Here is a 25,400-nt window from a genome sequence, read left to right on the forward strand (position 1 = left end):
AAGAGCTGTCGACCCTGGTGGATTGTTCAGTGGAGCTCTAATGGAGGAGAGTGGAGTCATTAGAATTGGATACTGACGACAGAGACGGGAGCTTCAACACCAAGCTCAGTATAAGCCAATCAATCATCACATGTTGTTAAGGTCGGTCCCAGTATGGTTGTCAATCAAATACGATAGCTTCACAGCAAATACACATCACACCAAATTCACTATCATAAACACCTTTTTTTTTTTGCATGAGAGAAGCGCAATTCTGAATTCATTATCGTCAATCCTTTGTGGATCCCTCCAAACTCTAATAATAAGAAAGTTGCCATATATCAAGTTATCATTCTCAAGCCAATCAATTCGTTCATTGACATCAGTATCGTCCTCCAAGTCTATCTGCAAACATCGAAATCGATGTGACGTGACGTTACGAAATCCACAAATCTCCCTCCAAGAACGCCGCCCATGCTAGATAGATGCATATCTTTTCACCAACCAGTCGCTCACGTGTCAGCTTGAAGTCGACAGACAAACGAGAGACACCAAATTCTCAATTCTCGGCCTTTTAGTCAAACATGTCGACATTGGTAGTGGCAGGTGGTTCCGCAGTAGGTCCGCTTGCACGTCTCCTTTCGAGTCGACGCCGTTGTCGTCGATTTTCTGCCGCGGCCGATCCATCAGCTGGCCCTTCTCCAGCAGGTCCAGGGGGCGAGGTGTTGATAGATGGAGTGATGCCACTCCAAGTGCCATGGCTCTCAGCCAAACTAGACACTGTTTGGCCAAACTGGGCCGAGGTGCCGCCTGGCAATAGCGACGCCGGTGTTTGTGCCTGTGTCGGTTGTCCAGAGTAATACGCTGAGTCTTTGCCTCGTCGTTTTTGCTTCGCAAATGAAGGGTTCGGGGGGGACAGAGGCGGCATGGCATCCTCCTCTTCAGCTCTTCGCTCGGCAGCGGTCTCAGCTCGCTTTTGGCTTGAGTCTCTTCGGTAACGTCGGCGGTACGAGGGAGACTCGATTCCAGAGATGCTACTGGCAGAGTCTCTTCGGCCCCGTGCTGCCTTTGCTTCCTCCTCTGTAAGTCGTCGGAGGGTCACGTTCCTGTCTTTATCATCATGTACCTTCATCTTGACACTGACACTGGCTGGGGATGCATAGCGTTCATAACGCGAATCTTCCTCGCCTGGGGCAAGTCTTGATGTATCTCGGCCACCGGGCCGGCCTTGACGGGACCGCTGAGCCCGAGATCCTGGGGATATTCCTGAGGCCGTGGTTTCAGTGGGTGCCAGGATACCGTGGGGATCAGGTGGCATCGCAGGCATTGAGACATGCTCACTACTGCGTCTCGAGTGGTTTCCTGCACGGCCGGCCACGGGTGGGAGATTTGATTGTGGGGGTAAAGTGCTCATTTCAGTAGGTGGGACGTAGTTACCTCGTGCAGGCCGGGGCTCAATGGTCGATTCCGACATCTCGGTTGATAGAAGCGTGTCCGCTGGAGGGTAGCCTGTTTGTCGACGTTCGATGGGCCGGCGGCTGTCTCGTCTCGTGGGAGAGTCGTGTCCGTCGCCGCCGGCAAACCTGGACAATGAGGTACCAGATCTCAAGTCCTCTTCATCACGTAAGCGTTGCTCTTCCTTTGCTGCCCTCCTGTCCGCCATCTTCTTCGCAAACCATCCGAAGCCAAAGCCACCTAGCAGTCCTTTCGCAAAACCACCACCAGATTTCTCAGGCGGTGGTCGTCGAGAAGGACTGACATAGGAAGAATAGTCTGACTCTTCGAAGAAGCTGCGACCTGAATTTGGCGGGTATCGTTTGCCTCGAGGGGTTACAGATGGAGGAGGGGAGCTCAGAGCAGTCTCGGTATAACTTCCATCAGCGGCGCTCCGCATTTGCGACATTGCGGGAGGTGGAGGGCGATTTCCAGAGGGAGGGAGTAACGAAGTACGGGTGATATCGGGCTCTCTTCTATTATTGGGTGTCACATCGCTGGTGAAATCAGTCCTGGTAAAGTCAGTCATAGTGGGAGCGCTCGCGGTTGCGCGATGGCGTCTGGGTGTTTCAGTCGATACTGCAGAATACTCTGAGTAGTCTTCGTCGCGTGTGCGATTCTTTTTGGAGAACAGTTTTCCGAGTCCCAGGACGGCCAAGAACTTTGCGATTCCACCTCCGGCTCCAGCTCCGCCATTGTCCTTACGTGCTACATCGGAATACTTTTCCCCGGTGTGCCCAGTGAGGTAGCTAGCTGATCCGGTCCTAGAGGGGAGAACTTCTGGTCTTTGGCTGCGATCAAAGGAAGGGGATCGACTTCGGACTCGACTTCCACTGTCTTGGTTCTTATTCTTGTTTCGTCCTCTGGCCAAGGCTGCGAGTCCACCAAGTGCGATGAACGGGCCTAGCCATTTGGCTTTGCTCTTAGGAGGCTCCGATTTGTACTCTGAGAAGTATTCAGACTCTGTATATCGAGTGCGTGTATCTTCTGTTGGCGCCAGCTCAGACCGCATTTCTGAGCGTGCTCCACCCATATAGTAGTCTCGGTGAGAAGCAGACCGCCAACTCAAGATGAAGTACAAAATAAAAAGGAAAAACATCCAGACGGCGTAGAGGATGAACAGATAGAGTGGTGAGCCGTACAAGGTGAGTCCCAGGGGAACTTGAGTAATGCCCAAAAGGGCAATCGCTCGACCGAACCATTGGTGAATCATGATGCGCAATGAGATGGACTTGGCCACCCTTCGCACGATCCAACCGCCCATAAGCTGGACCAGAAATAGAGTAAATATGGCGACACCAATTCCATGATGTGGGTTCGTCAAGCTTCGTTCAGGCCCGACTGCGAAGTAGCCAAGGATAAAGAGAGGCACGAGCAACAAGCCGGAAAAGACGTTGAGTTGGCCATGGTATTTGATGGCCCAGCCAGGACGCCTTGAGTAGAATCTAGCAGTCATGACAGAAAAGGGGATGAGAAAGAGGAATATTATCGTTCCCAAAACGGCATGTGCTAGTACAAGGCCATGATATTGTGTAAGTGTGGAAAATCTGTTTCCCATGCCTATCAGCCAGTGTTAGTCGAATACAATCCTTGAACTCGAAGACAGGCTTAAATACCATTGTAACGCATGGTTTCATGGTTAAGACCCTGTAAATTGGGGAGTAGAAATGTATTTTTGTCGAAGTCCCACGTTCCATCCCCGACGACTTGAGTATTTGAATCATAACTCACTGCACCAGGTGCAGAGAGTTCATCGGTTGCCGGCGCCATGATGGCGACGACAGGAAGGAAAGTTGTGTTTCAGGCGGGATCGGGATGTCTCGCGCGGTAAAGTTTCGAGGTATTTTTGGTTCCTCGTAGCGTTTGGCGTGGTTCTTGTCTCGAGATCGGAATGAAGGAATGTTGTTGATGACCTCGAAGAATGCCTGTAGGTGTAGGTCGAGAAGCGAGGGCGATGTCGGATGTCTTAGGCTAAGAGTTCTAGCACGAACATCTTGCCTTGGATCCGCCGTAGTCGTAAAGTCGTAGAACTCAAAGACAACTAAGAGATGCCTAGAGCCCAGGTTTGTGTAGGTGAGAAGAAGCTACAAAAAAAAGTACGCAAGCCAAGCTCGAGGACTTGAGTCGTTCCGTTTGGGAGGGAACTCTTTCCCATCACCGTCACCGTTGCCAGTTGCTAAGGTAGGGGTGGTTGGTGGGGAAACCGCGACCCAAGCTAGGCTAGCCAGCGCATCCCATCATCATTCGTAGTCCGTTCCTGCCAGGTTTGGAGCATTTCGAAGATATTTGTGGGTCAGAATATAGTGGGGCCGTCAGCGGTGAAGAACAACGGCCCGTTGAGTTTGTAGACGGGAGGCTTCATCAATAGCCGGGCATTGTATTGGATGTGAAGAGTGCCTAGGTAGGTATTCTATCAAATCTTTTTGACTGGTATGGACGCAACTGAGTTATCGTTACACAAGCTAGGCAGTGCCTGAAAAACCTCGATCTTAGTTTGATTTCTAAAGATTTAGTCCCTCTCGGTACTCAACTAACTATGGCTCGCCTCGTTCTTCACCGTCTCTGTGCTCAATCAGAGAACCCACATAGTACTTCTCAAAACTGCAATGTGCTTCGGCTCCGATTTGACACTTGTCAAGCTTTTTATCATGAGGCTGTCTGAACCACTAGGAGTTCGCAGCCTGATGCAATGTGCCCCAGGCCGTGCGCTGTTACGACGTGTCGGCCCAAGTTCCGTATGATCCGTTGCGATGGTACCTGAAGAGTGCAGTCTAGGTTCCCATGATCTTGGGATGATGCTATTACGCAGTGTTCAACTCACTGAGAAGTCAAGGCTTTTGGTTACCTGAGAGATGTAAAATCTGAAGTCTATGCTATTGTGCTGCCAGGATCTGCAAGGTCATGCAGCTAAGCTACCACAGAGTCACACCAAAGATCTCTCCACAAACAGATGCACCGTTTATTATGCAGCCAAGAAACATAATTTGTTCCTTTCTTCTTTCGTCTTTCACTAATGAAGACCAGCTGATTTGTGAAACAATTCTTATGAAACCATCCCTTAGATAGAATGCTGCCCCACCATTTCCTAGAACATGGCCCTTCACATGGGTTGTTAGAGGATTGGGACGAATGTGCCAACAAAGCAGAGGTCTGCTCCAGAATCTCTCAAAGTTTGGAATCTTTTCTTTCTTAATCATAAGTCCAAATCTTATAATGTAAAGTCTGAAGAAAGCATCTCTTGGGGCTGCCTCTAAGGTCAAGAAGTCTGTTGTGTTTCCTCAGCGTATATTACACCCATGTAACATTATTTATCTAAGACTGAATCCTGATCCTACAAACCAACTTACACGTACAGCCACAGAGCATCAAATGACAGTGGTGTGCTATGAAATCATGAGCAATTTCCCTTATTATGTTACTAACCTGTGTTTCACTCTATTAAGATGGCCTATAAGTGAAGAAAGACCTCACTAACAAATCCTATTTTTTGTTCTCTTCCTCATTGACCTTTGCACAATTTGAGATGTTGAAAGCTGCCTTTATCACGGCCCTAGTGGCTCTCACTACGTCTGCCAGCGCATGGCTCCCTAATACCGAACCTCATGCCATGAACGAGCGTGACAATGAGATCTTTGTATACCCTCTTCGAACAGATCCGAACAACAAAAGGTGGCTCCCAGCGACCAAAAAGATCCGAGGAGTAAACCTCGGGTCCCTCTTCATCTATGAGCCCTGGATCGATAGCCAAGAATGGGCCAACACAGGTTGCGAGGGAGAAAAGTCCGAATTTGATTGTGTCATGAACAAAGGACAAGATGTTGCAGACAAGAACTTCCAAGCTCATTGGAAACGCTGGATTAATCAAACTGATCTCGACGAGATGTTGAGTTATGGTCTCAACACTATTCGCGTGCCTCTAGGATATTGGCTAAAGGAAGACGTTGATAATTCAGAGCACTTCCCCAAGGTACGTGAAACATTTCTTGGTACGACGTAATTAACATTTGGAGGGTGGTTTGGAATACTTGACGCAACTCTGTGGTTGGGCAAGCGACCGAGGGTTATATATCATTCTTGAGTAAGTCTTTCATAGGGATCGCGACTCCTACTGACTGTAAAATTAGCCTACACGGTGCCCCCGGTGCTCAAGAACCCAACCAGCCATTTACGGGTCAATATGCTCCTACAAGCGGGTTCTACAGCGGCTATAACTATGATCGCGCGATTGAATGGCTCGAGTGGATGGCCGACATAATCCACACCAAGAAAGAGTATCGCAATGTTGGCATGCTTGAGCTCGTCAATGAGCCGCTCAACCGGGACAAGGCCGTTGATTCCTTGCGAAAGACGTATTACCCCGAGGCCTACAGTGTACTTGATATCCCACTGTTGACGTGATCCAATTCTGACGATTCGTAGGCAATTCGCAATGTCGAGGATAAACTCAAAGTCACCAGCAAGGACCGCCTTCATATCCAAATGATGGGCTCTCTATGGGGTAGCGGGAAGCCAACCGAGTTCCTCGGTGATACCTCATTCACGGCTTTCGACGACCATCGGTACCTCAAGTGGGATACTAGTGTTGAGGTTTCCCATGGAGCATACATCAAGAAATCGTGTTCCGATGATCGCAACACTGACGGCCCCACAATCGTCGGCGAATGGTCACTAGCTGTGCCCGACGATGTTGAGAAGACTGATGCTTGGAATCCTCAGACTCAGAAGGAGTTTTACACCAAGTGGTTCTCTGCTCAGGTGCATGCATATGAAAAGCATACTCTCGGATGGGTCTTTTGGACTTGGAAGGCAAATCTTGGTGACGACTACCGTTGGTCTTATAGAGGTGAGCTCTAATTTTCAAGACGTATGGAGATGATCACTAAATAGCAGGAGATGCGGCGAGAGCTGGCGTAATTCCCAAAGACCTCGACTCCCTTCCCAGTGTTTGTTGAATAACTACATCTTGTGAGCTTGAGAAAAGACGATGCAAGAGCTGTTGATGCTACTGATTAACATTGGCTGTACTTATTTTATCTAGATCCTGATTAAACTATTGCTATATAAGACTGAACTGACATTGCGACTATCTACCGATAAACCTGCGCTCCAATGAACAGACGTAATTACCTTCTCAATACTAGAACCAGCCATGATGCTAGTCGGTATCCAGCAATGATGGAAATCATGATGCCAACATTGCGTCCCATGTGTCCGTTTGAGTATCCATATTGGTTCAACACAGCCTGTCCATCGATTTCACACTGGTCCGCCAGGGTTGACTGATACATGCAGCGGCATCCGTCACCACAGCTGTAGACTCGATCGGCAAACTCATTGACCATCATGCCCTCAAACACATACTTCTGATAATCCCAGTAGTGAAAGACGTATTTGTAGAAGACGTTAAGGATAGTTGGAGGCACCATGAAGCCACCAACGGACATCCACAGACCATTCGCAAACGCCACCAGTGCAAGGGATATTACGAAGCTGGGAAATAAGGATGTCATAAAGACAACAAGTGACTCTGCAGCGAGCAGATCTAGGAACAGCCACAGAACCCAGGTGAAAAAGGCCTTTGCAGTCGGCTGGAAGTTGGAAAGCCAGTATGAGATGACTGAAAAGAGAATCGAAATAAGGAACAGGTAAGGAATGCCAATGAAGAAGTTGGATATAATGAGTTCCGCTGCTCCATAAAGGCCATTGTGGTGCTCTTTGACGTATTGGAGCCGATCTTCAATGAAAGCAGGGACATAAGCCACTGCCATGAAACTCATAAAGGCTGAGCCGAAGAAGATGGCGTTGATGAATGGCTGGATTGATTCCTGCGCAGGGTCGAGCCTCACCCAAACAGTGCCCATCATGATGGCGAGGCCAAGGTACATGGCGATACGAATGCCGTAGGCTACGACATCTCGATAACTTTTGATGAAGCTTCGATGGAGAAGCGTAAGTGTAAGACTGAACATGCCGGGCTTCTTCTCAATTGCATCGACATTCCAGTCACCGCCCGAAGATTCGGCAGACTTGATTGCAGTGTTGACTTCACTGGCTTGACGTGAGTTTTGCCATGCAGCTTGGAGTATTTCCAAGTCTCTTGATGCCTCGCCTCTATCTTGTGCGAAGTCAATGTTAACCAGCTCAAGGAGATGCTCGGCAGGGTTGACATATTGAGGTAGCGGAGATCCAACTTCGGAGTAGTATGCCGCAACACTGTTTACAGGTCCGAAGTAATGGGTCTTTCCGCCAGATAGGAGGAGCAACTTGTCAAATAAGTTGAAGGTCGATGTGGACGGTTGATGGATAGAGCAGATGACGATGAGGTTGTTGCGCTTGGCCACGTCGCGAAGATACTTGACAACTTCTAAACTGGCAGCTGAGTCGAGACCACTTGTAGGTTCATCGAGGAAGAGAAGCTTGGGACTAGTGATGAGTTGACTCGCAACACCGACGCGGCGTTTCTGACCTCCTGAGATACCCTTACGAATAGGCGTTCCAATAAGAGTATTGGCTTGTTCGACTAGACCGAAAGACTCGAGGAGGTTGTTGATGCGGACGATTCGTTCTTTCTTGGACAACGAGCTATTCATGGTCAGATATATCTAGAAGCTGAGTATACTAGACTCTTACCTTGAGCTAGCCAGCCGCGATGAGAACTCGAGTGTTTCTCGAACAGTCAACGAGCCAATGAGAGCATCTTCCTGTTCAACGAAGCACGAAACTTCTCTGAACTCGGCAAGTGACAAATGGCTCCCGTTGATATTGACTTCTGCTTCAACACTGCTTGCATTCGTTGGACGGCGTGCTAGGACGTTAAGAAGTGTTGTTTTTCCGCAACCTGAAGGACCCATGAGGGCGCAAATCTCGCCTGAAACTCATCAGCACGGTATCACTGAAGAATGATGGGTCAGCACAAACCTGCTTCGACGATGCCTTCGACATTATCAACAATAGCCTTGGGCTGTTTTGTTTCTCTGTCTTTGACTGTTACAGTGACGTTGCGCCAAGTGAAATTCTTGATTGTGGTGTTTAGAAGATGCTTCTCAGCGACAGGACGTTGCTCTGAGTCCATGCTGTTGTCCAAGTCAGACAACTTACGGACTGTCATTTTGATGGCTTCACGGTAAACTAGTAGAGATAATAAAGGGGATTAGAGAGCACTGTTGAATGTATCAATTGATTGTTTTGGTGATGTCAAGAAAAGACAACTTGCATATTGTGTTCTTATATATGAGGAAACACTGCAGTCATCAGGAGTAATCAATTTGAGAGGACAAAGGAGAGACTGTCTCATCTTTCGGCGTCTTGACTATAGCCCGTGCCATCCACCAATTTTCAGCTGAAGCAAAAGGTGCGCGCGACTGGTAAATTCTGATTGCTTACTCAAACTCCGCCACTGCCATTTTGGGACTTTGAGCTGACGTAGGTATGTATGTATTACTTCTTTCGTTGCTCTCACGACCTGTTAAAGCTGAACATGTCTCCGAATGGAAGCGGACGATAAACAAGAAGCAGACCAGAAAGACCGATATCCGAGATCCGGCTCATCTCTCTAGAGCATTTCTAGATCTCTCTGAATAGTGATCAACTGCCGATTTATCACATAATCGCAAGCTTACAGGTGGTGAAATTGGATCCATACACGTCTGCATGTCAGCAATCTCGGGGTCTAGATTATTTCTTTTCGTCTTACTCCTAATGCATGTAAATTCAGCTTCTGAGTAAGATTTCACCTAGTTCCTGAATCCGTCCCGACTTATTGGCTCGTTCATGTGATTGGCTCGTGATAGCTTAATTCCCGAGTAATAGGGCTGAATCTCGACCAGGGTCGCCGACGAGCCGAAGACTTGACATCGCCGAGGGCCGTTTTAAACAGCGACGGGCAAGAATATAAAGCTTATTCTTGATCTACATTAGAAATCCAGTGTCTTTGAGGTCCGAGAGTCAAGCCGACTTATCCGGGCTCCATCACCTTCGACTCCGCATCCTCACGTCTCAGAGATAGGTATCGTCCGAATAGATGCCATGCCGGGAATAGCGTGTAACCTCGAATGTCCAAGTAGGGCTATAATACTCTGTATATAACAGTCTAACTACTTCTCATTACATGTACATTTTGCATCTATCCATCTTGTTATTACAACAATGCATCAAAGTCTCTCTGGTCAAAGCCAGCAGCCAAAACGCCAGGCTTTGAATCAAGTTCCAAGTACAAACTGTTCCTGGAAACCCAGTAATGTTTAATTCCATTGCTTGTTCCCAGGATCGGCCCAATGATCCATCATCATACCAGGCACAACCTGCATATCCTCAAACTCGTGAATCATAGCGTCGTCCGCCGCAATCTTCTCCATGGCTTCATCATGGGTCATACTGATCCAAAACTGGGGCAATATCCTGTGCTGCTTCTTGGCCTGGTAGATGCTTCGAGCCATGCTCTTTACATAACTACTCTCTCGCTCTGAAGCGCTCCATACCAAAGACATTCGTGAGAGGGCGCCAATGTTGAGGCGGAGCACCTGGCGTAAATTGTTCTCGCTATCGGGTGTGAATATAACCCATCTGTTGAGGTGAATTATAGATGACATTGTCACCACGTAACTGAAGAAGTGACTGTGAGAAAGTAGCGAGACACGATGAGTGACAAGCTTGCTGATCTCTGTCGCGGCTTGGATTATGTTCTTCGTATGATTGTTGAAGTCGTCTACTGACGAAACAGAATCGTATTGGTCGGTTTGGTTGCTTGGCTGGTTCAATATTGAGTTCAGCTGTGAGTATGGTTGATGAAGCAAAATCGATGTAGCGTGTGTTATCATGTGAGCTTGAAAGAGCATCTCATCAAAATGGCCATATTGCCATACAGCGTCCGCCTTTGACCTGGGTAAGCTGACTCGCCAACTCGTCAACATCGTCTGAATATTTCTGAGGCTTTCGTCGTCGGGTCCAGAAACGGGAGGGATTCTCAAGAGTCGTCCGAGGTTTTGAGCCGCTTGTATTCGATACGCGAAAGATGAAAACTCGTGGCTCGTACCGGAGAAGTCACTCTCATTCATATCCCTGAGATACATTGGCTCGGGAATGTCCTACAGAGTCAAACAGGTCAGAGAGATTCTGCCATATGAGAAAACTGATATCTTACACCAGATAGATACTCATATTCCTCGCAAGGCAAGGCAACATCAGAAGCTACATCGAACAGAAAAAAGTTCGTGCTTCGATGGACTCCAGCGATTAGCCCGTCCACAATGAAAAGCTCCCACCACGTCCGTCTCCAACTCTCTTCCATCATTGGAATGCCTCTCCCGTAAGTAGTCGCGTATGATCTCGTATTGAGACCAATATCCACAGAAATCCTTTCTAGTCCAGTTAATATTTGTCGAGCTTGTTCCTGTTGGCCTTGCCCGTCCAACCCGATCAGAAGGAGTAACAAAGCCTGTACAAGGAACCCGTCTTTTCGACGACGCGGCTCGTATATGAGCTGATGAGCTTCCTGGAAAAAACGGCCCCGTTCTGAACATGCTGGAATATGCAATGAGCCAATCCAGCGCATTACAGCAAGTACGGGCATCACAGAACTCTCGTGAGAGATCATCAGAAGTGACTCCTTCGGCAACACAAAAGGATGCGCTGCATGGAAATGGTTGTAAAACGAGTCTATACAGCGTTCGGGTAGAGTCAGTGCAGGGACATGAGTCACGACATGTTCATGCTGTGGACTCGTGAACAAGTTGAGCATATCAGTTGATGTATCTGCTGTATCGTACGATCCGAAGAAAGACATATCGCTCTCCATGCTGTTGCTAGCGTCCAACGCAGGGTCGAGGAAAGGTGTCGATAATGGTGAGTTGAAGATGTCGTCGCTCACATTAGGACTCAAAAATAACGATGAGCCCAGTGAAGCAGAACGTTCTGGTTTTGATGTCACTGAGCTTTCGCCACTACGTGTTCGTGTTCGAGCTGGAGATACGCCATGTTTCTTGCTGGACTTTTGAACGTTGTTTCTTCGAGGGCCTTTGTAGCCCCGTCTTGAAGCCACATAGACACACTCAGAACCAGAACTAAGACAACGAGAACAAGGATTTACACCATCGCACTTCAGGTGTCTTCCCCGCTAAGAAAGAAATGATGTCAACAGTTGCTCTGTCTCGTTGCAAGAGATAGTACTTACACAAGCCAGACAAGCAGCTGGGACAGAAGTAACACTCATGCGACTACTCTCAGCCGTCGTAGATGTTGACCCACAAGGTGAAGCCCTCCCATCGACACCAGAGCTGGGCGAATTTGAGTTGGAGGACAGTTCATCGTTTCCCGAGTAAGTATCTTCTCTATTTGTCTTTGAGGTTGTCTGGCGGAATGAGTTTCTGGCGCTCATTGTTGGGGAATACCACATGTACGATGTGTTGAGAGGGTCAGAATAGAATGAATAAGGTTGAGGAGAGGGAAACGGCGAGGAGAACTCGGAATGAGTTCCAGAGAAAGTCTTCCTTCTTTCGTCCATTGATGGTGCCTCTTTGAGGATTGTTAGTGGTTTCAAGAGAGGAATCCAAGTTTCGATATAAGCCAATAGTGGGTATTTCGAGATTGAAGCGTTGCCGGTAGTTGATTTAATGATGGGACTTAGGCCCCAGGTGCTGACTGTGTCTTAGTCGAGTTCAGATCCTGAATGCCGCTTTCTAAAAGAAGGCGGCCGCTTGGCTTAGATCTATAAGTGAACCTTGCTAGGGCGCCAAAGACAATATCTCTCTGAAGGGCGCAAGTGATCCAAGGTGAGTTTGTTTGTTGAATAATCAACTCTCGCTTGAGATGTCTGCCTGTATAGACTTGAGAGGGAAATGGAACCTGCGAAGAAGATGGAAGAAGATTAATAATACTTCGAAACGAATACGCTTCTGCATGGTCTGCCTGTTATAGATATTCTTCCTCAGGCATAGAACAACGTCATGTCACTGGAACGAGCCGAATCTCCGAACGATTTCAAAAGAAACCCTGGTGCCATGTCCAAATAGGACATTTAAGCGCCAGTCTCGATATCATCATGCTTCACTCGGAGGGCTATGAACGGAACCCGGCATTCCCATCATTGCAAACCGTGTACAGCCAAGCATCTCTCTTACAAGGACCATCTTCAGCCCTAGCACTAGCAAACGGCGGTAGTTCAGGGATCACGGAACAAGTAACTATTTGAGATTGGGGGTTATACTCCCTACTCCATACTCTCTTCTCCATCCACCTCATTCTGCCACTTGCATCATTCGCTTGCGTTGTCATTGTATTCGCTTGTGCCGCACAGGTTCAAAGATGACAGGGGTAAGCTTGGTCCGACCTCGAAATGCAGACAGAGACTCATGTCAGCCAGTAAGGTTAACCAAACTAGCGGACGCCCGCCCAGACTGTCGGTGCCACATGTTGAAATGGTGCAACGCTCGTTTATTAGTTGAGTGTCTAGCCTAGAGGAGGCAAGAAAACTCAAGGACCGGGGATGAGAATATTCGAATAACTGTAGCCTAAGGTTGGGGGGTCTTTACTTTGTTTATTTCAACACCCTCTTCTGAAGCCTCGAGTTTCTTTTGCCTTGCCCTGTAAAGCACATTTTGAAGAGGCTAGTCACGGATAGAATTACTAAGTAAACCCGAGTCTTTAACACGGGACTAAGTTATCTCCAGGAGCTTACAACCACTAACTGCGGGCGTTATATTTGAGAGCCGGGCCTACCAGCTCAAGGGTGTGTCTAAGTGAATGGCAGCTTGGACATGGGCCAATCATGTCAGTCAGCTCGTACAAGATGATCCATTTCTATAAACGGCCATGCAGGTTTCATTGCTTCAGAATATTGATGAGTGAACAAGAAAAAACAGCATGTCACTTGCTTCCCGTTTAGGCGACCCTCATCCCATTCCAGTACCGAACATGATGCAGCATGCACGCCTTTGCCGCATCCCGACGTTGTCGGGCTTGGCATATGAGAAGGACAGGGGTGGGAGGTATTTGCACTCTTTTCGTCTTTGACCTCGTGGCTGCGACATGTCTGTGGGTGTGAAGGCCGGCACTCATATGCCCCGGCCACACTGCCTCGACGTCAAGTCTAGCAACAATATGCGAGTCTAACAATACTTTGAGGCTATCGTCGCGCTTATGGCTTCACCCAAAGGTCTAATTCTAAAACCTTAGTTCTTAGCACCAAAGATCATATCATTGAATAGCATCATAACTGGCTGGCTAAAGTGCTGTCATTACCCAAGCTTTTGCTAAGCTATATCTTGCATTCACCAGAGGTCCTGGTACAGCTTGTCAGGTGTGTGGGTATCCTCCCCAAGCCGTTACAAGGCACCGGAAATCATGTCGGCAAGGTGATGCAACGCTACGAGGTCCATCTCTGCGGAAGTTCAAGGCCGCGGAGGTGGAAGTGGAAGTGGGAGTCAACCCAAGCCACGTTTTTACGCTTACCTGAGCCAGTAAGCCACGCAATTCTAGAACTGGCTTGGAAGATATCTCGTCCAAAAGTGATGAATTGCGGCCCGCAAGCGGTGTTGTGGCATCTATCACGGGCCGCGTACCCGGGGTATTGGATGGCTTACTGAGAGCTGATGAGGATCAACTCCATAATTAGTAAGAATTAGAAGACGTTGACAAGAACTTCCAAAAATACAATTGGTCTAACTTGACACGGAATTTGAGAAATGACGTATTTTATCTCCCGCAGGCTGACTCACAAGATGGTTCAAGCTGCCAACATCAACCTTAAACAAACATCCAACCATCACGTAGGTACCTAGGTGTAGCTTGGTGTTTAGCATGTCGGAGAAGCCGTCTGCATGTAACATCCGGATCTACAGCTACAATCCGAGTTAAATCCTAACGAATCATATTGAAGCTTCTGGTGACAGGACATTCCATATTAAGTTAAGCTTAAGACATGGGTCTGGAGAAGCTGAACAAGAAGTGCTGCAGGCAACCGTTTACTCAAGTCCTGTAGGCGGTCTACTTAACAATTTCCAACTCGGGTTTCAGAGTAACGCAACATGACTGGCCTCAGGACTTTCGAATCAGTTCTCAACTTTGCCAAACTACCGGCGTTAAGAAGATCATGCATGAAGCGGACGCGGAAATGGCAGTTGCTTAAGGACCCTGGTCTCGAAGGATTCACGTACATCCGATCCATGGCAATTCGGGTCCTTTCGGCATTTATACGTCCCTTACTCATGGTAACGGGGTTGCTTACACGACACGGCACGACGGGTGTCGCTAATACGAAAAAGTGATCGGCATGATAGATAGACGAAGAGTGCACGAGTCAATTGCAGCCCTGTTGAAGGATCCAAACGACTCGATAATTGTTACTGGAGGAATGCCATTGGCCGCATTTACGGATTTCCCTATTCGACATCAATTAACCAGCATTTGATCCAAATCATCGTCTGTCTGTTTGTCTCTCCCTTCTATCTCCGGGCTGCTTATCATAGCTCCCACCAATTACCACCTCATCCCGACCTCGCATGATCCCCCGCAGTGCCAAATACGTCCATAATTTTAGCTCCTAAACCACCCACTGAGTGACAACAAGTCACTCTATCACATCCTTCACAGCGAGTTCGTCGGCTGCCTCATACATACCCTGCTCAGCCGCACAGCCTCTCTGCCCTAAAATAAGCTGCAGTAGGGCGCAATGGACCCTGTATCCCTTGCCGGCTTGGCGCTGGGAGTTGCTTCCATCAGCCTCCAGGTCTACACAGGATGTATTCAAGGTATCCTACCTCATTATAATCAGCATAACACGTGAAATTGACATCCATCAGGGATACAGCTCCTTGTTACGGCATTGGGCTATGAGGACGAGTGCAAGTATCTCAATCTCCGTCTCAGGATGGAACAGCAGCGCCTGTTTTGCTGGAGTGAGGCTTCTGGCCTCCTTGACCTTGATGCCAAGAACCAAGACAAGGTTCTCAACTCAAACGTATTCAATCTTCACCGCCAGACTGTAATTGATCTGCTTGTCCAAATCCAGTGTCTCTTCAATGAGTTTACAGAGTACCAGCAGAAGCACAATAACCTCTCTACCGTCGTGGATAAAGATGGTGTTTTGGATGCTCCAGAAAAAGATGCCAAGCTGTCAAACTATCCTATGAGTGATAAGAAACGGAACTTTATCAAAAAGGCCATGGCTGGACTCAAGTCCAAATCATCAGAAGGCCTTACTAGGTTAAGGTGGACGTCATTTGACAAGCAAGGATTTGAAAAGTTGCTGGCCAAGTTTTCAGTTCTCAATGACAACATGACCAATATCCTCGACCACTCCTTACAGGTCGAGATTCGCAATACCGTACAGGATACCAATCGTGGGGTCCTGTTACTCCATCACAAGATAGCCGATCTGAGTCATCTTGTGTTAGCTCTCAAGTCTCAGCTCGATGCAGGTTCCCGTGTAGGACCGTCGCAAATGTCCAAACTGGAAAGGGAAGCCAATGCTGACGCCCTGCGGCAATTGTCAAGGTTGGCCAAGTTCAAGGCCTTCAATGAGACTATCGATCCCAAGTCAGATAGCCCAGCAGTCTTTGACGAAGCTGCTGCAAAGTTCCTCGATCTTGCAAAGCCAGGTCATCAGCGCAATCTATTCATCCCTCGATACCTCATAGAGCTGGACCCAGACGTGGATGAATCAGAGGCCTCACGATGTGAGGCTTTCATGAAGACGGCAGAAGGCAAGAAAAATGTTTGGATTGAGTGGAAGGACTATGACAATACAGAGACCCAACCAGGTTCGCTATCAAAGGCCGATATCATTGAGAGAGTTCGGAAACTTGCTGCTTTGCTGAACCATAGTCCCAAGCCCGAGGCCTTTCGCACTCCTCACTGTCTGGGGTTCTTCGATAAAGCTGATCCCAACATTTCCGAGGACGACGTTGATATTCTAGATCGAAGACTTGGCCTCATCTTCGAGCGCCCATCCGACGATAATCTACACGCCTCGCTCCCACCTGTTTCTCTCCGTGAGCTTCTCCAAGACTCAAAAGTTCGCAAGCCTCGTGTTACAGAACGAGTATATTTGGCATACGCTATCAGCAACTGTCTCCTCTACCTTCATGCTGTACACTGGCTACACAAGGGTCTTCGCAGTCACAATGTGTTATTCTTCCGAACACGTGATGGCCACATAGACTACCGCCAACCATATATCTCGGGTTTCGATTTTTCACGGCCTGGAGGATCAGATGAAATGACTGATGCGCCAGGAGATGACGCAGAGCATGATCTATACCGGCATCCCAACGCTCAGTCCAACCGCCGACGGGATAGAGAGCGTTCCAAGAAAAGCTTCGACATTTATAGTCTGGGAGTCATTTTAGTCGAATTGGCGCATTGGCGGTTGGTTGAAGATGTGCTGAGTATCGATATGAGGCGTGCGCGGGGGAGACCTGATATTGTGCGTGGCGTTCGAGAGGCTCTGTTGGAGGAAGACCAAGTCGCATCAGTAGGTGCAGATATGGGAGAGAGGTTTGAAGATGCAACACGGAAGTGTTTGGCTGGAGGTAATGAATTGGGACTAAATGAGGGAGACGATGAGACACGAAATGAAGTTGCTGAAAAGTTATCTATGAAATTTTATGAGGACGTAGTAAAGCGATTGGAGGGCGTGGTTGTGTAGAGCGGGTATAGTTTAGGGATACGTTTAGACTTGTCATGACTGAACGAAGCAATGAGAAAATGGCCGTATATTAAAATTCGAACGAGGTATTATTTGAAGACAAGGCTATCAAAACCGTCGTATCATTAGCCGACGATGGTATCCCTTTAAATTGTCCTCCCAGCAAATCGTGCCTGAAACGCCAGAGCTTAAAGACTCTATGATATCCTTTCCCATTGAAATTATCTAACAGCAGCAGTCTAGGCATTCGAAACAGCAAAGACCGGCGCAGATACCACAGCAAATGGCCTGAGAAGAATGTCAGTTAATGTTGCAGAGCCAATGAATTGGTCGTCCTTACACCACCGTCTTTACCTCCTCGCATGCTCATTTCAGGCTGTTCCATTGTCATGGGCTGAACTGGTCGCTATCGAAAATGAGTTAGTCAATCATACGATGTTTGAAACTTAATGCTTGGCTATTGTGTTTTGGCGATTGGAAAGACTTATTAGAAGCCAAGCCGGAGGTGAGTGAGTGACATACCGGCTGTTCGGTGCTGGTTCGTTCGGTAGGGAACGCTGCGGGGGCCGGTTCACGGGGCATTTGCATGGCCGAAGAAGTAGTAGAAGGCATATTGACTGTTGTAATCGAGAGTATGCGGCTGAATTGATTGGCGTATATAATAACAGAAGGTTATAGACGAAGCAGTTGATGTTCTATATCACGATGGTTTGAAAAAAGAAGGATGAAAAATCAGACCAGGACAAAGAGCGCAACGTTGTTGTTATAAGGCTCTCACTCTCAAGCAGCTGATTCTACGGGACAGGGTCCACGGTCCCTTAGAGGCGGGCCCCCATTGACTCAAACGAGGCGTCGGGATTTGGGGCTGACAGGATTAGCATTGGATCTTCTCTCCAAGACGGACGGCACATGGACTCATCCCCAACAATAACATGACCATGCCCATGTCCTTTCGGTGCCGTGACCTCCGGGCGAGGTCAGCCGGAGCCCACATGGGAGACACTCTACTGAGGATTCGTCTACTGCAAGACATCACAATTCGGCAACTATCGACATCATCATGACTTGAGAGATACTACCTCTTAGCATCACACATTCTACACTTATCAAGTACTGCACAAGTCTCCCACTTATGCGTGGCTGCTGATGCGAACCGCTCCACGGACGGCACGCCCGATGCCCCGGGCTAAGAAAGACGACTGGACAGAGCGAAAAAATAGGCCTGAGCAGAAGAAAAAAGAAACAATGACGTATGCCTGACGGGAACTACTGAGTGGTTGCAGGCGGACCCCTGCTCGCAAACCAGCGTGTTCTGGAACAGGCCTAATCTCTGGCCCTTCTGTAATGTTACATGTTCTAGAAACTAGGTAGAGAGCCACTTTCTCGGTATTCGGATTGAGGCTTTTCTTCTTGATACACGTATTGAATTGCGACTTCTTTCTAAGAATAGGTAGCTGTGTCGGTTCGGCCGAGTCATTGATCATGGCTTAGAGTCTATCTGGCAGATTGGGCATGGCTATAACGGCGGAGAACGTGTGCGTAATCTGTCGGTTAAGCCACTGCGACAACGTCAAAGCTGAGGCTGTACTCTGTAAATAAATGGGTTAACTCTAAGCTGAAGAGAAGGTTGATGTGCCTTAACGCAGGGGCTTCTCAAATTATTACTTTATGCGGTAATTAAGTAAACTCGAAGAATAATTCATCTCCTCCTTGAGTTTGGTTTGACTTTACAAGTTCATCGCTTATGCCAATAGTTATCGCGAACAAATAGAGAACGTAGATGTAGCATTTATCAGATATAAGTCCCACCTCCCAATACGTTGATCTTGCCCAGACTTATCTTGTGATGAAGCTGACTGTTTGTTCGAAGTAGCAGGACTGGCATATGCTCGAATTGCTTAATTGGCATGACCCTCTTCCCCTGGTCTTCAAATGATATATAAGCTTCGCCAATAATTTATTCAGTCAGTAAAGCTGTGGAATTATGTATAAAGCTAGTTTAGAACTATCTAACTTTTACAACCGTACTCTTGTACGACGAGGGAAATTTAATGCATAGATATTGAATTATCATGCCCTGTATGGCCGCCCAGGAATCCGACACGGCGACAAACAAACACACTACGCCGTTAAAATCGTCTTGAACTATATACCCAGTCAACTGATTATTCGACGCTGACCTAGTGGCATCCATATAACAAATATCTGAGTGCGACACAAGTCACGTTTATGTATGAATTCCAATAAGTTGAGAAATCAAGCATCTTGAGAACGCCTCGAGACTTGTCCAAATGCAAAGGATTCGTGGATGTGGTACAGGGTATGCAGCTTGCGACTGGCAGAGTAATATGGCTTTGATGAACGAAAGCGATAGTGAATTCAACTCGTAGTTGAGATGAATGTTGTTATTATTCTATATGATTTCTCTCTTTTTTTTCCAAGTTATCGATGAGAATATTTCTCAGTGCCTCATTTTCTGTCACCACATTCATGATACGTATAACTAACTTTAAAGGTGTCGCTAATTATCGATAATATAAGCCCAAGATTTAAGCAGCACCCAACATGATTACATTGTCTAAGGAAGCAGGCTAAAAATGCGGGAAGCACATCCTTACCCGCGGTTGTATCAATTTCATAGCGAAACATTGAATGTCAGCTGGATGAAACATGAAGCTAACAGGGTCATTCATAAACGTGTTGGTCACAATATTAGAGAACTCAACAAGAATACTTTGTGTGTTTACCCACTGACATACATACTTCTATAACTGCAAGACGGTTTTATTAGTAGTTCGCAAAACTACCTGAATATTAATGTCCTTAGTTGGAATAAAGTTGGTAGATCTCAACATCTAGATTCGGGCTGGGATTTACCGACAATTCCCCGCTGTCGAAACAATGAATCAGAAAATGGAGTGGAATGTGAGGTGGCAGTGGAGTCCCTTGATCCGGGGACTAAGCCACTGAGCATCGAACCTATGATAGGTAAGGTCAGGCCTGCAACCTCCAACAACTTGCCAAGGGGCCATGTGTTTTTGACGATGCGACCGTTCTAAATCACTCTTATACTCAGCATTTGTTTGATCCCAATGACTTGAATTGCCAGTTTTGCCGTTCCTTTCACTTCAATTCTGCCCCGATCGAATCTCCTCGACCCCCTTTCGACCGCCAGACGCTTTCTTGGCTTCTTGGCTCAAGCTCGCTCGCTCGCTCCCTGTTGGACGGGGTCGCCGTCATCTCCCTCACCCTCGAAATCCTCTTCAACTGTCATCGTAGATAATCGTCTATATTCCCGCTCACGATGGCTTCACACGGCCAATACCCCCCTGCGCATATGATGCCCAACAAGCATCATCACCATGCCCCTTACGGCTCTCCTGTGGCCATCCCTGGAGGCGCTCCGGCTGGTACCTTCGCCCCAGGCACCAAGATCCAGGTTGGCAGCCACCGCGTGGTGATTCAGAAATATCTCTCCGAGGGAGGCTTCGCCCATGTCTACCTCGTCAAGCTGGCCAAGCCTGTCGACGGCACCGATCAGGCTGTCTTGAAGCGAGTTGCGGTCCCCGATAAGGATACCTTGCGGGGCATGCGCATCGAGGTTGAGACAATGAAGCGTCTGAAAGGCCACCGACCGATCGTCACATACATCGACTCGCATGCCTCCGAGCTTCAAGGAGGGGGATACGAAGTTTTTCTGCTCATGGAGTTTTGCAATGGCGGTGGCTTGATCGATTTCATGAACACCAGGCTACAACACCGCCTAACGGAGCCAGAGATCCTCAACATCTTCACCGACATCGCTGAGGGTGTCGCGTGCATGCACTACCTAAAACCACCACTTCTCCACCGCGACATCAAAGTCGAAAACGTTCTTATTACCGCCAGAGGATCGTCCAGACGATTCAAGCTTTGCGATTTCGGTTCAGCCGCATCACCTCGTCCCGCCCCCACTACCGTCACCGAATGTCGTCTTATGGATGAAGATGTACAGAAGCACACCACAATGCAGTACAGAAGTCCCGAGATGATCGATGTATACCGCAAGCAACCCATAAACGAGAAATCTGATATTTGGGCATTGGGAGTTTTACTGTATAAGCTGTGCTATTACACTACTCCCTTTGAGGACCAGGGCCAATTGGCTATTTTGAATGCCAGTTACAGATTCCCTAGCCACCCTGTGTTTTCTGACAGGCTCAAGAAATTGATAGGTAATGCTCATTGGGCCTGGTTGTTTGTTTGAGGGCTAACATGGTTTCAGCATCAATGTTGAGGGAGAACTTACAAGATCGACCTAATATCTTCCAAGTACTAAAGGAAGGATGCGCCATGCAAGGACGTGATGTTCCCATTCAAGATGTAGGTATACGGCTATCCCAAGAAGAATTCAAAATAACAATGGTCACAGATTTACAGTCGTCCGCAATCCCATGCAAGAACCGATAGTCCTCAACCCAAGGCCCCCAAACCAGAACAAACTCCTGCTGTGGGTGCCGTGTTTACGCGAGCTGAACCTCAGAAGCAAGTTATTCCTGATGTTGTACCGATGCGAAGAGGACGACCAACAGTTTCGCCGGCTCCAGCCAAGGTAGCCCAGAAGCCAGATTCTTCTCCGATGAGAAAGACTGAGGGAGACCCATTTGCTGCCCTTGATTCCAAACCTGCTTCCAAAGGATTTGACGAACTTTCCTCAAGATTCCCTACCCTCGATCAATTTTCACTATTGCATGATCAAGGCACCAAATTCGATTTTGATGTCTCTTCACCTATCTCACCCACAGGCGGCAATACGTCATCTGATTTGAACGAAAGAGTGACAGCAAAACTGGCCGACGAGGCATTCGCAGCGCCGCAGACCGAACCCCCTCGACCGAAGCCAGTGTCTAGAACACACTCGGTCACGCCTGTGGGACACCATGCTGCAGTTGCTTCACCTCCCTTGGAGCCCCCGCTTGCTAAGACTTTATCCGCACCAAGTAGACCCGACATTAGCAGGGCGCAGTCCATCATTAGCAACAACCCCGAGCTGCAGGCGATCTCTTCTCAATCTAACTCGCGATATGTCTCGACTGGCACGATGACCTCGACACCTCCACCCGAGAAGTTCAGCCGGGATGTGGAACGGCCTGTTCAGCGCGAAATCGCTGAATATTCTCGTTCCAGCAGCGCTACAAGGCAGGTTGACCCGAGTGCAGCGCAGTGGAATGCAGAGGAACCCCGTGCTGCAGTCTCACAAAGAATTTCGGCTTTTCAGCAGCCTAGTCATGAACGTCAGCCATCTTCATCGAGGCCCTCACTCGAAGGCGGCCGTCCTCGTGCTGATTCTTAGAACCTGCTGCTCGCGCCTCGCCAGCCCCTTCGCGGCCACGGCCTGCCAGTAGGAATCTTGAGGGTACGACTCTGGATTTTCTGCGTGAAAGAGAGGCTGCGTCACGCTCATCAAGCCGACCTCCTCAATCTCGCTCGCCCTACCAAGAGCCAGCTGACGAACCACGTACGTCGAGCGATATGGAGTTCTTGAGAAGTCTGGAGGATTCGGAGCGAACCAAATCTAGCAAGCGTTCCAGCTTGACTTCGCTTTCTGGCAACAAGAATATTCTGGCTGGAAAATTCGGTGACGCATTTAAGCGATTTGAAGGCAGCTCCCCCAACAATGGAAGAATCCCTTCGCCAGAAAGGGATATGGCACGTCGTGATCTCACTCCTATCGCGGGCTCTGAGGCAACTGATGGACGTAGTGATGATGGTCATTTCCACGACGACGAGGATCGCATGACACCTGAAATGAGGCGGGAAATGGAACGACTGAAGCTCCAGGAGGAGGAACAGCGCGTGGAAGCAGCACAAGCCGAATATCGAAAGCGGGTTGCTGCAGGACAACGCGGACCACCAGTTCCGCCTAAGAGTATCGGGGGAGTTTCCCGAGCTGTCAGCATTCAGAACAGGGTTCAGAGTCTCTTGAATGAAGACCAAAAGCCGGCCAGCATTCAAAGAACTGCCCAAGGTTACGGAAAGTACACTGATGTTCCGGAGACTGGCAACAAGCCCGATAAGCCTCTTCCTGGAGTTCCCAAGAAGCCCTTGATGGTGGCAAAAACACGGGTCGAATCACCTCAAGCACGAGGTCCTTCTTCGACATCTACTGCACCCCCAGCTCTTACATCCAAACCTCCGGCGAAACCCCCAGCTCCAAAGAAGCCAGTGCATCTCAATAGTCTGCCTACTGGCCAACGACCATCATCACCCCAAAAGCCCACACGGGCCCAAACATCGACGGAAGAGCTGATTGAGTTTCCCAGACACCAAATGGTGGACATGACAGCTAAAGAGAAGGATGATTATATTCAGGACTTTTCCAAAAGGTTCCCCAGTCTAGGTTCGATCGAAATGGTCGAGCGAGAGATTGGGGGCCAGAACGGAGGATCAAGCCGGTAAATAGACATTGGTGAAGGGATTTAGAACTGCCATAGTGCACATACATTTGAATATACTCAGCGGATAGCGTCCAGAATGTTTCTGGTAAAAGAAAAGGTCCTGTTTCCGGATGGTGAAAGTCATGCATATGGTGGGGTTATGCACATATACAGTGCAGTCTCTTATCTTATCTCCCAATATTTTTTTTCCCAGTCCTGGACTCGTAGCTGGGAATCGAAGCTTTCTGCAGCGACTATTGAACATCATAATAAATTCGACAAAATGGCCAAACGCAAGAGACAAGCTATCGCTCAAAACGAGCCTGCTTCTGAGCCTTCGATCAAGAAGAAGGCAAAGGGTGCTCAAGTTCTTAAGGAAAAGCCTGTGAAGGCAAAGACTTCAGCGCTGAAGAAGTCTACTACTACCTCGAAACCTTCGAATGCGCCCGAGACTATCCAGATCGTTGTCGGCTCCTACGACCGAATTCTTCACGGATTGACAGTGACGGTTGGAGGAAAGGAGAAGGCTGAATTCGCCGACACATTCCTTTTCAATGCTCATACCTCGGCGATTCGCTGCGTCGCTGCGTCGCCCATTTCAGCGCCCGTTCCTGGACAGACACAAAAGGTCATGCTTGCCTCTGGTAGCACTGATGAGCGGGTAAACGTCTACAACTTGTCGGCGCATCCCCCCAGCCGAAAGAACCAGGAGATCCTGGCCAAGGTCGCTCCCCGACCAATTCTCGAGAACCCCAAGAACCGAGAGGTTGGCACACTGCTTCATCACTCTTCGACTGTGACATCGCTATGCTTCCCTACACGCTCAAAGCTACTATCATCGAGCGAAGACTCTACAATTGCGGTCACACGAACACGGGATTGGTCTTTACTTAGCAACATCAAGGCACCTATTCCTAAGCCTCAAGGCCGTCCTAGCGGCGACACAGCGCCTTTCGGTGGTACACCTTCTGGCGTCAACGATTTTGCCATCCACCCCAGTATGAAGCTTATGATTAGCGTCAGCAAGGGCGAGCGATCAATGCGATTGTGGAACTTGGTGACTGGAAAGAAGGCTGGAGTGTTGAACTTTAGCAAAGACATGCTGCAGGAGGCTGGTGAGGGAAAGCATTCTACTGGAGAGGGCCGAAGAGTTGTTTGGGGAAGCGTTGATGGAGCAGATGAGTTCGCGGTTGGATTTGACCGGGATATTGTTGCATTTGGCATGGACAGTGTACCCAAATGCAGGATTATGGGATCAATCCGAACAAAGGTGCACCAGTTCTTCTACGTTGCACTTGACAAGGAAGGGGATGCGACACTATTGGCGGTTGCTACAGAGGACGGCCGCATCCTATTCTTCTCAACTAAGGAATCGGACCTTACACAACCGGAGTCGGAGGACAAGAAGCTCCCGACAGCCAAGTTGATGGGTCAAATCGGCGGAAAAGCCGGCGGAGTTGAGGGCCGAATCAAGGACTTTGTGGTGGTGCCGAGTGCGGAGGACGACTCGACGCTGTACGTAGCTGGCGGGAGCAGTGATGGACGGGTCCGCGTTTGGCGGGTGGGCGTACCGGAGCTGCAGGGTAGCGACAAGGCAGAGGAGGGCAAGGGAGAGTTGTTGGGGACGTATGAGACGCAAAACAGAATCACATGCATGACGGCGTTTATGATGATACCCCGGCCAGAGGGAGTTGAGGAGAGTGAGGATGAGCTGGAAGATGAGGATGAAGAGGAGAGTGATAGCGATGAAGAGTAAAACAGGGTGTTAAAAATGCATGCATGCATGCATGTTATTGGTTGGATATTTGCGTTTGTTGTGATATACAGTGGTAGCTAGCAATCTATTAACTAATGTCAGATATGCAATGAAT

The 25,400-nt window shown here is 48.4% G+C and overlaps 10 protein-coding genes across 14 annotated transcripts; 6 read left to right on the forward strand and 4 right to left on the reverse strand.

Annotated features, from left to right (window-relative positions):
- Positions 1 to 227: 227 nt before the first annotated feature.
- Positions 228 to 3,633, reverse strand: FVEG_06899 (hypothetical protein). Of its 2 annotated transcripts, XM_018895334.1 has the most exons (3): positions 3,090 to 3,633; positions 1,417 to 3,033; positions 232 to 1,089 (listed from the first exon to the last, which is right to left on the reverse strand). In XM_018895334.1, the coding sequence occupies exons 1-3, from the start codon at positions 3,241 to 3,243 to the stop codon at positions 554 to 556; spliced, it is 2,307 nt and encodes a 768-aa protein (XP_018752568.1). In that variant the 5' UTR covers positions 3,244 to 3,633; the 3' UTR covers positions 232 to 553. The 2 variants fall into 2 exon arrangements, with proteins under 2 accessions (XP_018752567.1, XP_018752568.1); XM_018895333.1 differs by having other exon boundaries at positions 228 to 3,033.
- Positions 3,634 to 4,973: 1,340 nt separating this feature from the next.
- Positions 4,974 to 6,569, forward strand: FVEG_06900 (hypothetical protein). Of its 4 annotated transcripts, XM_018895335.1 has the most exons (5): positions 4,974 to 5,440; positions 5,484 to 5,551; positions 5,598 to 5,844; positions 5,893 to 6,316; positions 6,367 to 6,569. In XM_018895335.1, the coding sequence occupies exons 1-5, from the start codon at positions 4,997 to 4,999 to the stop codon at positions 6,423 to 6,425; spliced, it is 1,242 nt and encodes a 413-aa protein (XP_018752569.1). In that variant the 5' UTR covers positions 4,974 to 4,996; the 3' UTR covers positions 6,426 to 6,569. The 4 variants fall into 4 exon arrangements, with proteins under 4 accessions (XP_018752569.1, XP_018752570.1, XP_018752571.1 ...); XM_018895336.1 differs by having other exon boundaries at positions 5,893 to 6,568; XM_018895337.1 differs by lacking the exons at positions 5,484 to 5,551; positions 5,598 to 5,844 and having other exon boundaries at positions 6,367 to 6,566.
- Positions 6,479 to 8,692, reverse strand: FVEG_06901 (hypothetical protein). The gene is made up of 3 exons (XM_018895339.1): positions 8,392 to 8,692; positions 8,104 to 8,341; positions 6,479 to 8,055 (listed from the first exon to the last, which is right to left on the reverse strand). The coding sequence occupies exons 1-3, from the start codon at positions 8,579 to 8,581 to the stop codon at positions 6,597 to 6,599; spliced, it is 1,887 nt and encodes a 628-aa protein (XP_018752573.1). The 5' UTR covers positions 8,582 to 8,692; the 3' UTR covers positions 6,479 to 6,596.
- Positions 8,693 to 9,713: 1,021 nt separating this feature from the next.
- On the reverse strand, positions 9,714 to 11,845 carry FVEG_06902 (hypothetical protein; the record flags this gene model as incomplete). The annotated part of the gene is made up of 3 exons (XM_018895340.1): positions 9,714 to 10,556; positions 10,613 to 11,584; positions 11,642 to 11,845. 3 exons carry the CDS (start codon positions 11,843 to 11,845, stop codon positions 9,714 to 9,716), a joined length of 2,019 nt encoding a protein of 672 aa, XP_018752574.1.
- A 1,484-nt stretch (positions 11,846 to 13,329) lies between these two features.
- On the forward strand, positions 13,330 to 13,921 carry FVEG_06903 (hypothetical protein; the record flags this gene model as incomplete). The annotated part of the gene is made up of 2 exons (XM_018895341.1): positions 13,330 to 13,454; positions 13,744 to 13,921. 2 exons carry the CDS (start codon positions 13,330 to 13,332, stop codon positions 13,919 to 13,921), a joined length of 303 nt encoding a protein of 100 aa, XP_018752575.1.
- An 890-nt stretch (positions 13,922 to 14,811) lies between these two features.
- Positions 14,812 to 18,110, reverse strand: FVEG_15955 (hypothetical protein). Its single transcript, XM_018905183.1, has 3 exons — positions 17,636 to 18,110; positions 17,454 to 17,519; positions 14,812 to 17,401 (listed from the first exon to the last, which is right to left on the reverse strand). The coding sequence occupies exons 1-3, from the start codon at positions 17,723 to 17,725 to the stop codon at positions 17,339 to 17,341; spliced, it is 219 nt and encodes a 72-aa protein (XP_018752576.1). The 5' UTR covers positions 17,726 to 18,110; the 3' UTR covers positions 14,812 to 17,338.
- Positions 14,895 to 17,225, forward strand: FVEG_06904 (hypothetical protein). The gene is made up of 2 exons (XM_018895342.1): positions 14,895 to 15,215; positions 15,267 to 17,225. Exons 1-2 carry the CDS (start codon positions 15,137 to 15,139, stop codon positions 17,111 to 17,113), a joined length of 1,926 nt encoding a protein of 641 aa, XP_018752577.1. The 5' UTR covers positions 14,895 to 15,136; the 3' UTR covers positions 17,114 to 17,225.
- A 2,003-nt stretch (positions 18,111 to 20,113) lies between the features above and the next one.
- FVEG_15956 (NAK/BIKE protein kinase) lies at positions 20,114 to 22,445 on the forward strand (the record flags this gene model as incomplete). Its single annotated transcript, XM_018905184.1, has 3 exons — positions 20,114 to 21,327; positions 21,378 to 21,475; positions 21,525 to 22,445. The coding sequence occupies exons 1-3, from the start codon at positions 20,418 to 20,420 to the stop codon at positions 22,443 to 22,445; spliced, it is 1,929 nt and encodes a 642-aa protein (XP_018752578.1). The 5' UTR covers positions 20,114 to 20,417.
- A 179-nt stretch (positions 22,446 to 22,624) lies between these two features.
- FVEG_15957 (hypothetical protein) lies at positions 22,625 to 23,551 on the forward strand (the record flags this gene model as incomplete). Its single annotated transcript, XM_018905185.1, has 1 exon — positions 22,625 to 23,551. One exon carries the CDS (start codon positions 22,625 to 22,627, stop codon positions 23,549 to 23,551), a length of 927 nt encoding a protein of 308 aa, XP_018752579.1.
- Positions 23,552 to 23,751: 200 nt separating this feature from the next.
- Positions 23,752 to 25,400, forward strand: FVEG_06906 (hypothetical protein). The gene has a single exon (XM_018895343.1). It carries the CDS (start codon positions 23,813 to 23,815, stop codon positions 25,283 to 25,285), a length of 1,473 nt encoding a protein of 490 aa, XP_018752580.1. The 5' UTR covers positions 23,752 to 23,812; the 3' UTR covers positions 25,286 to 25,400.

The sequence above is a fragment of the Fusarium verticillioides genome, chromosome 7, assembly GCF_000149555.1.
Source record: "Fusarium verticillioides 7600 chromosome 7, whole genome shotgun sequence".
Lineage (NCBI taxonomy): Eukaryota > Fungi > Ascomycota > Sordariomycetes > Hypocreales > Nectriaceae > Fusarium > Fusarium verticillioides.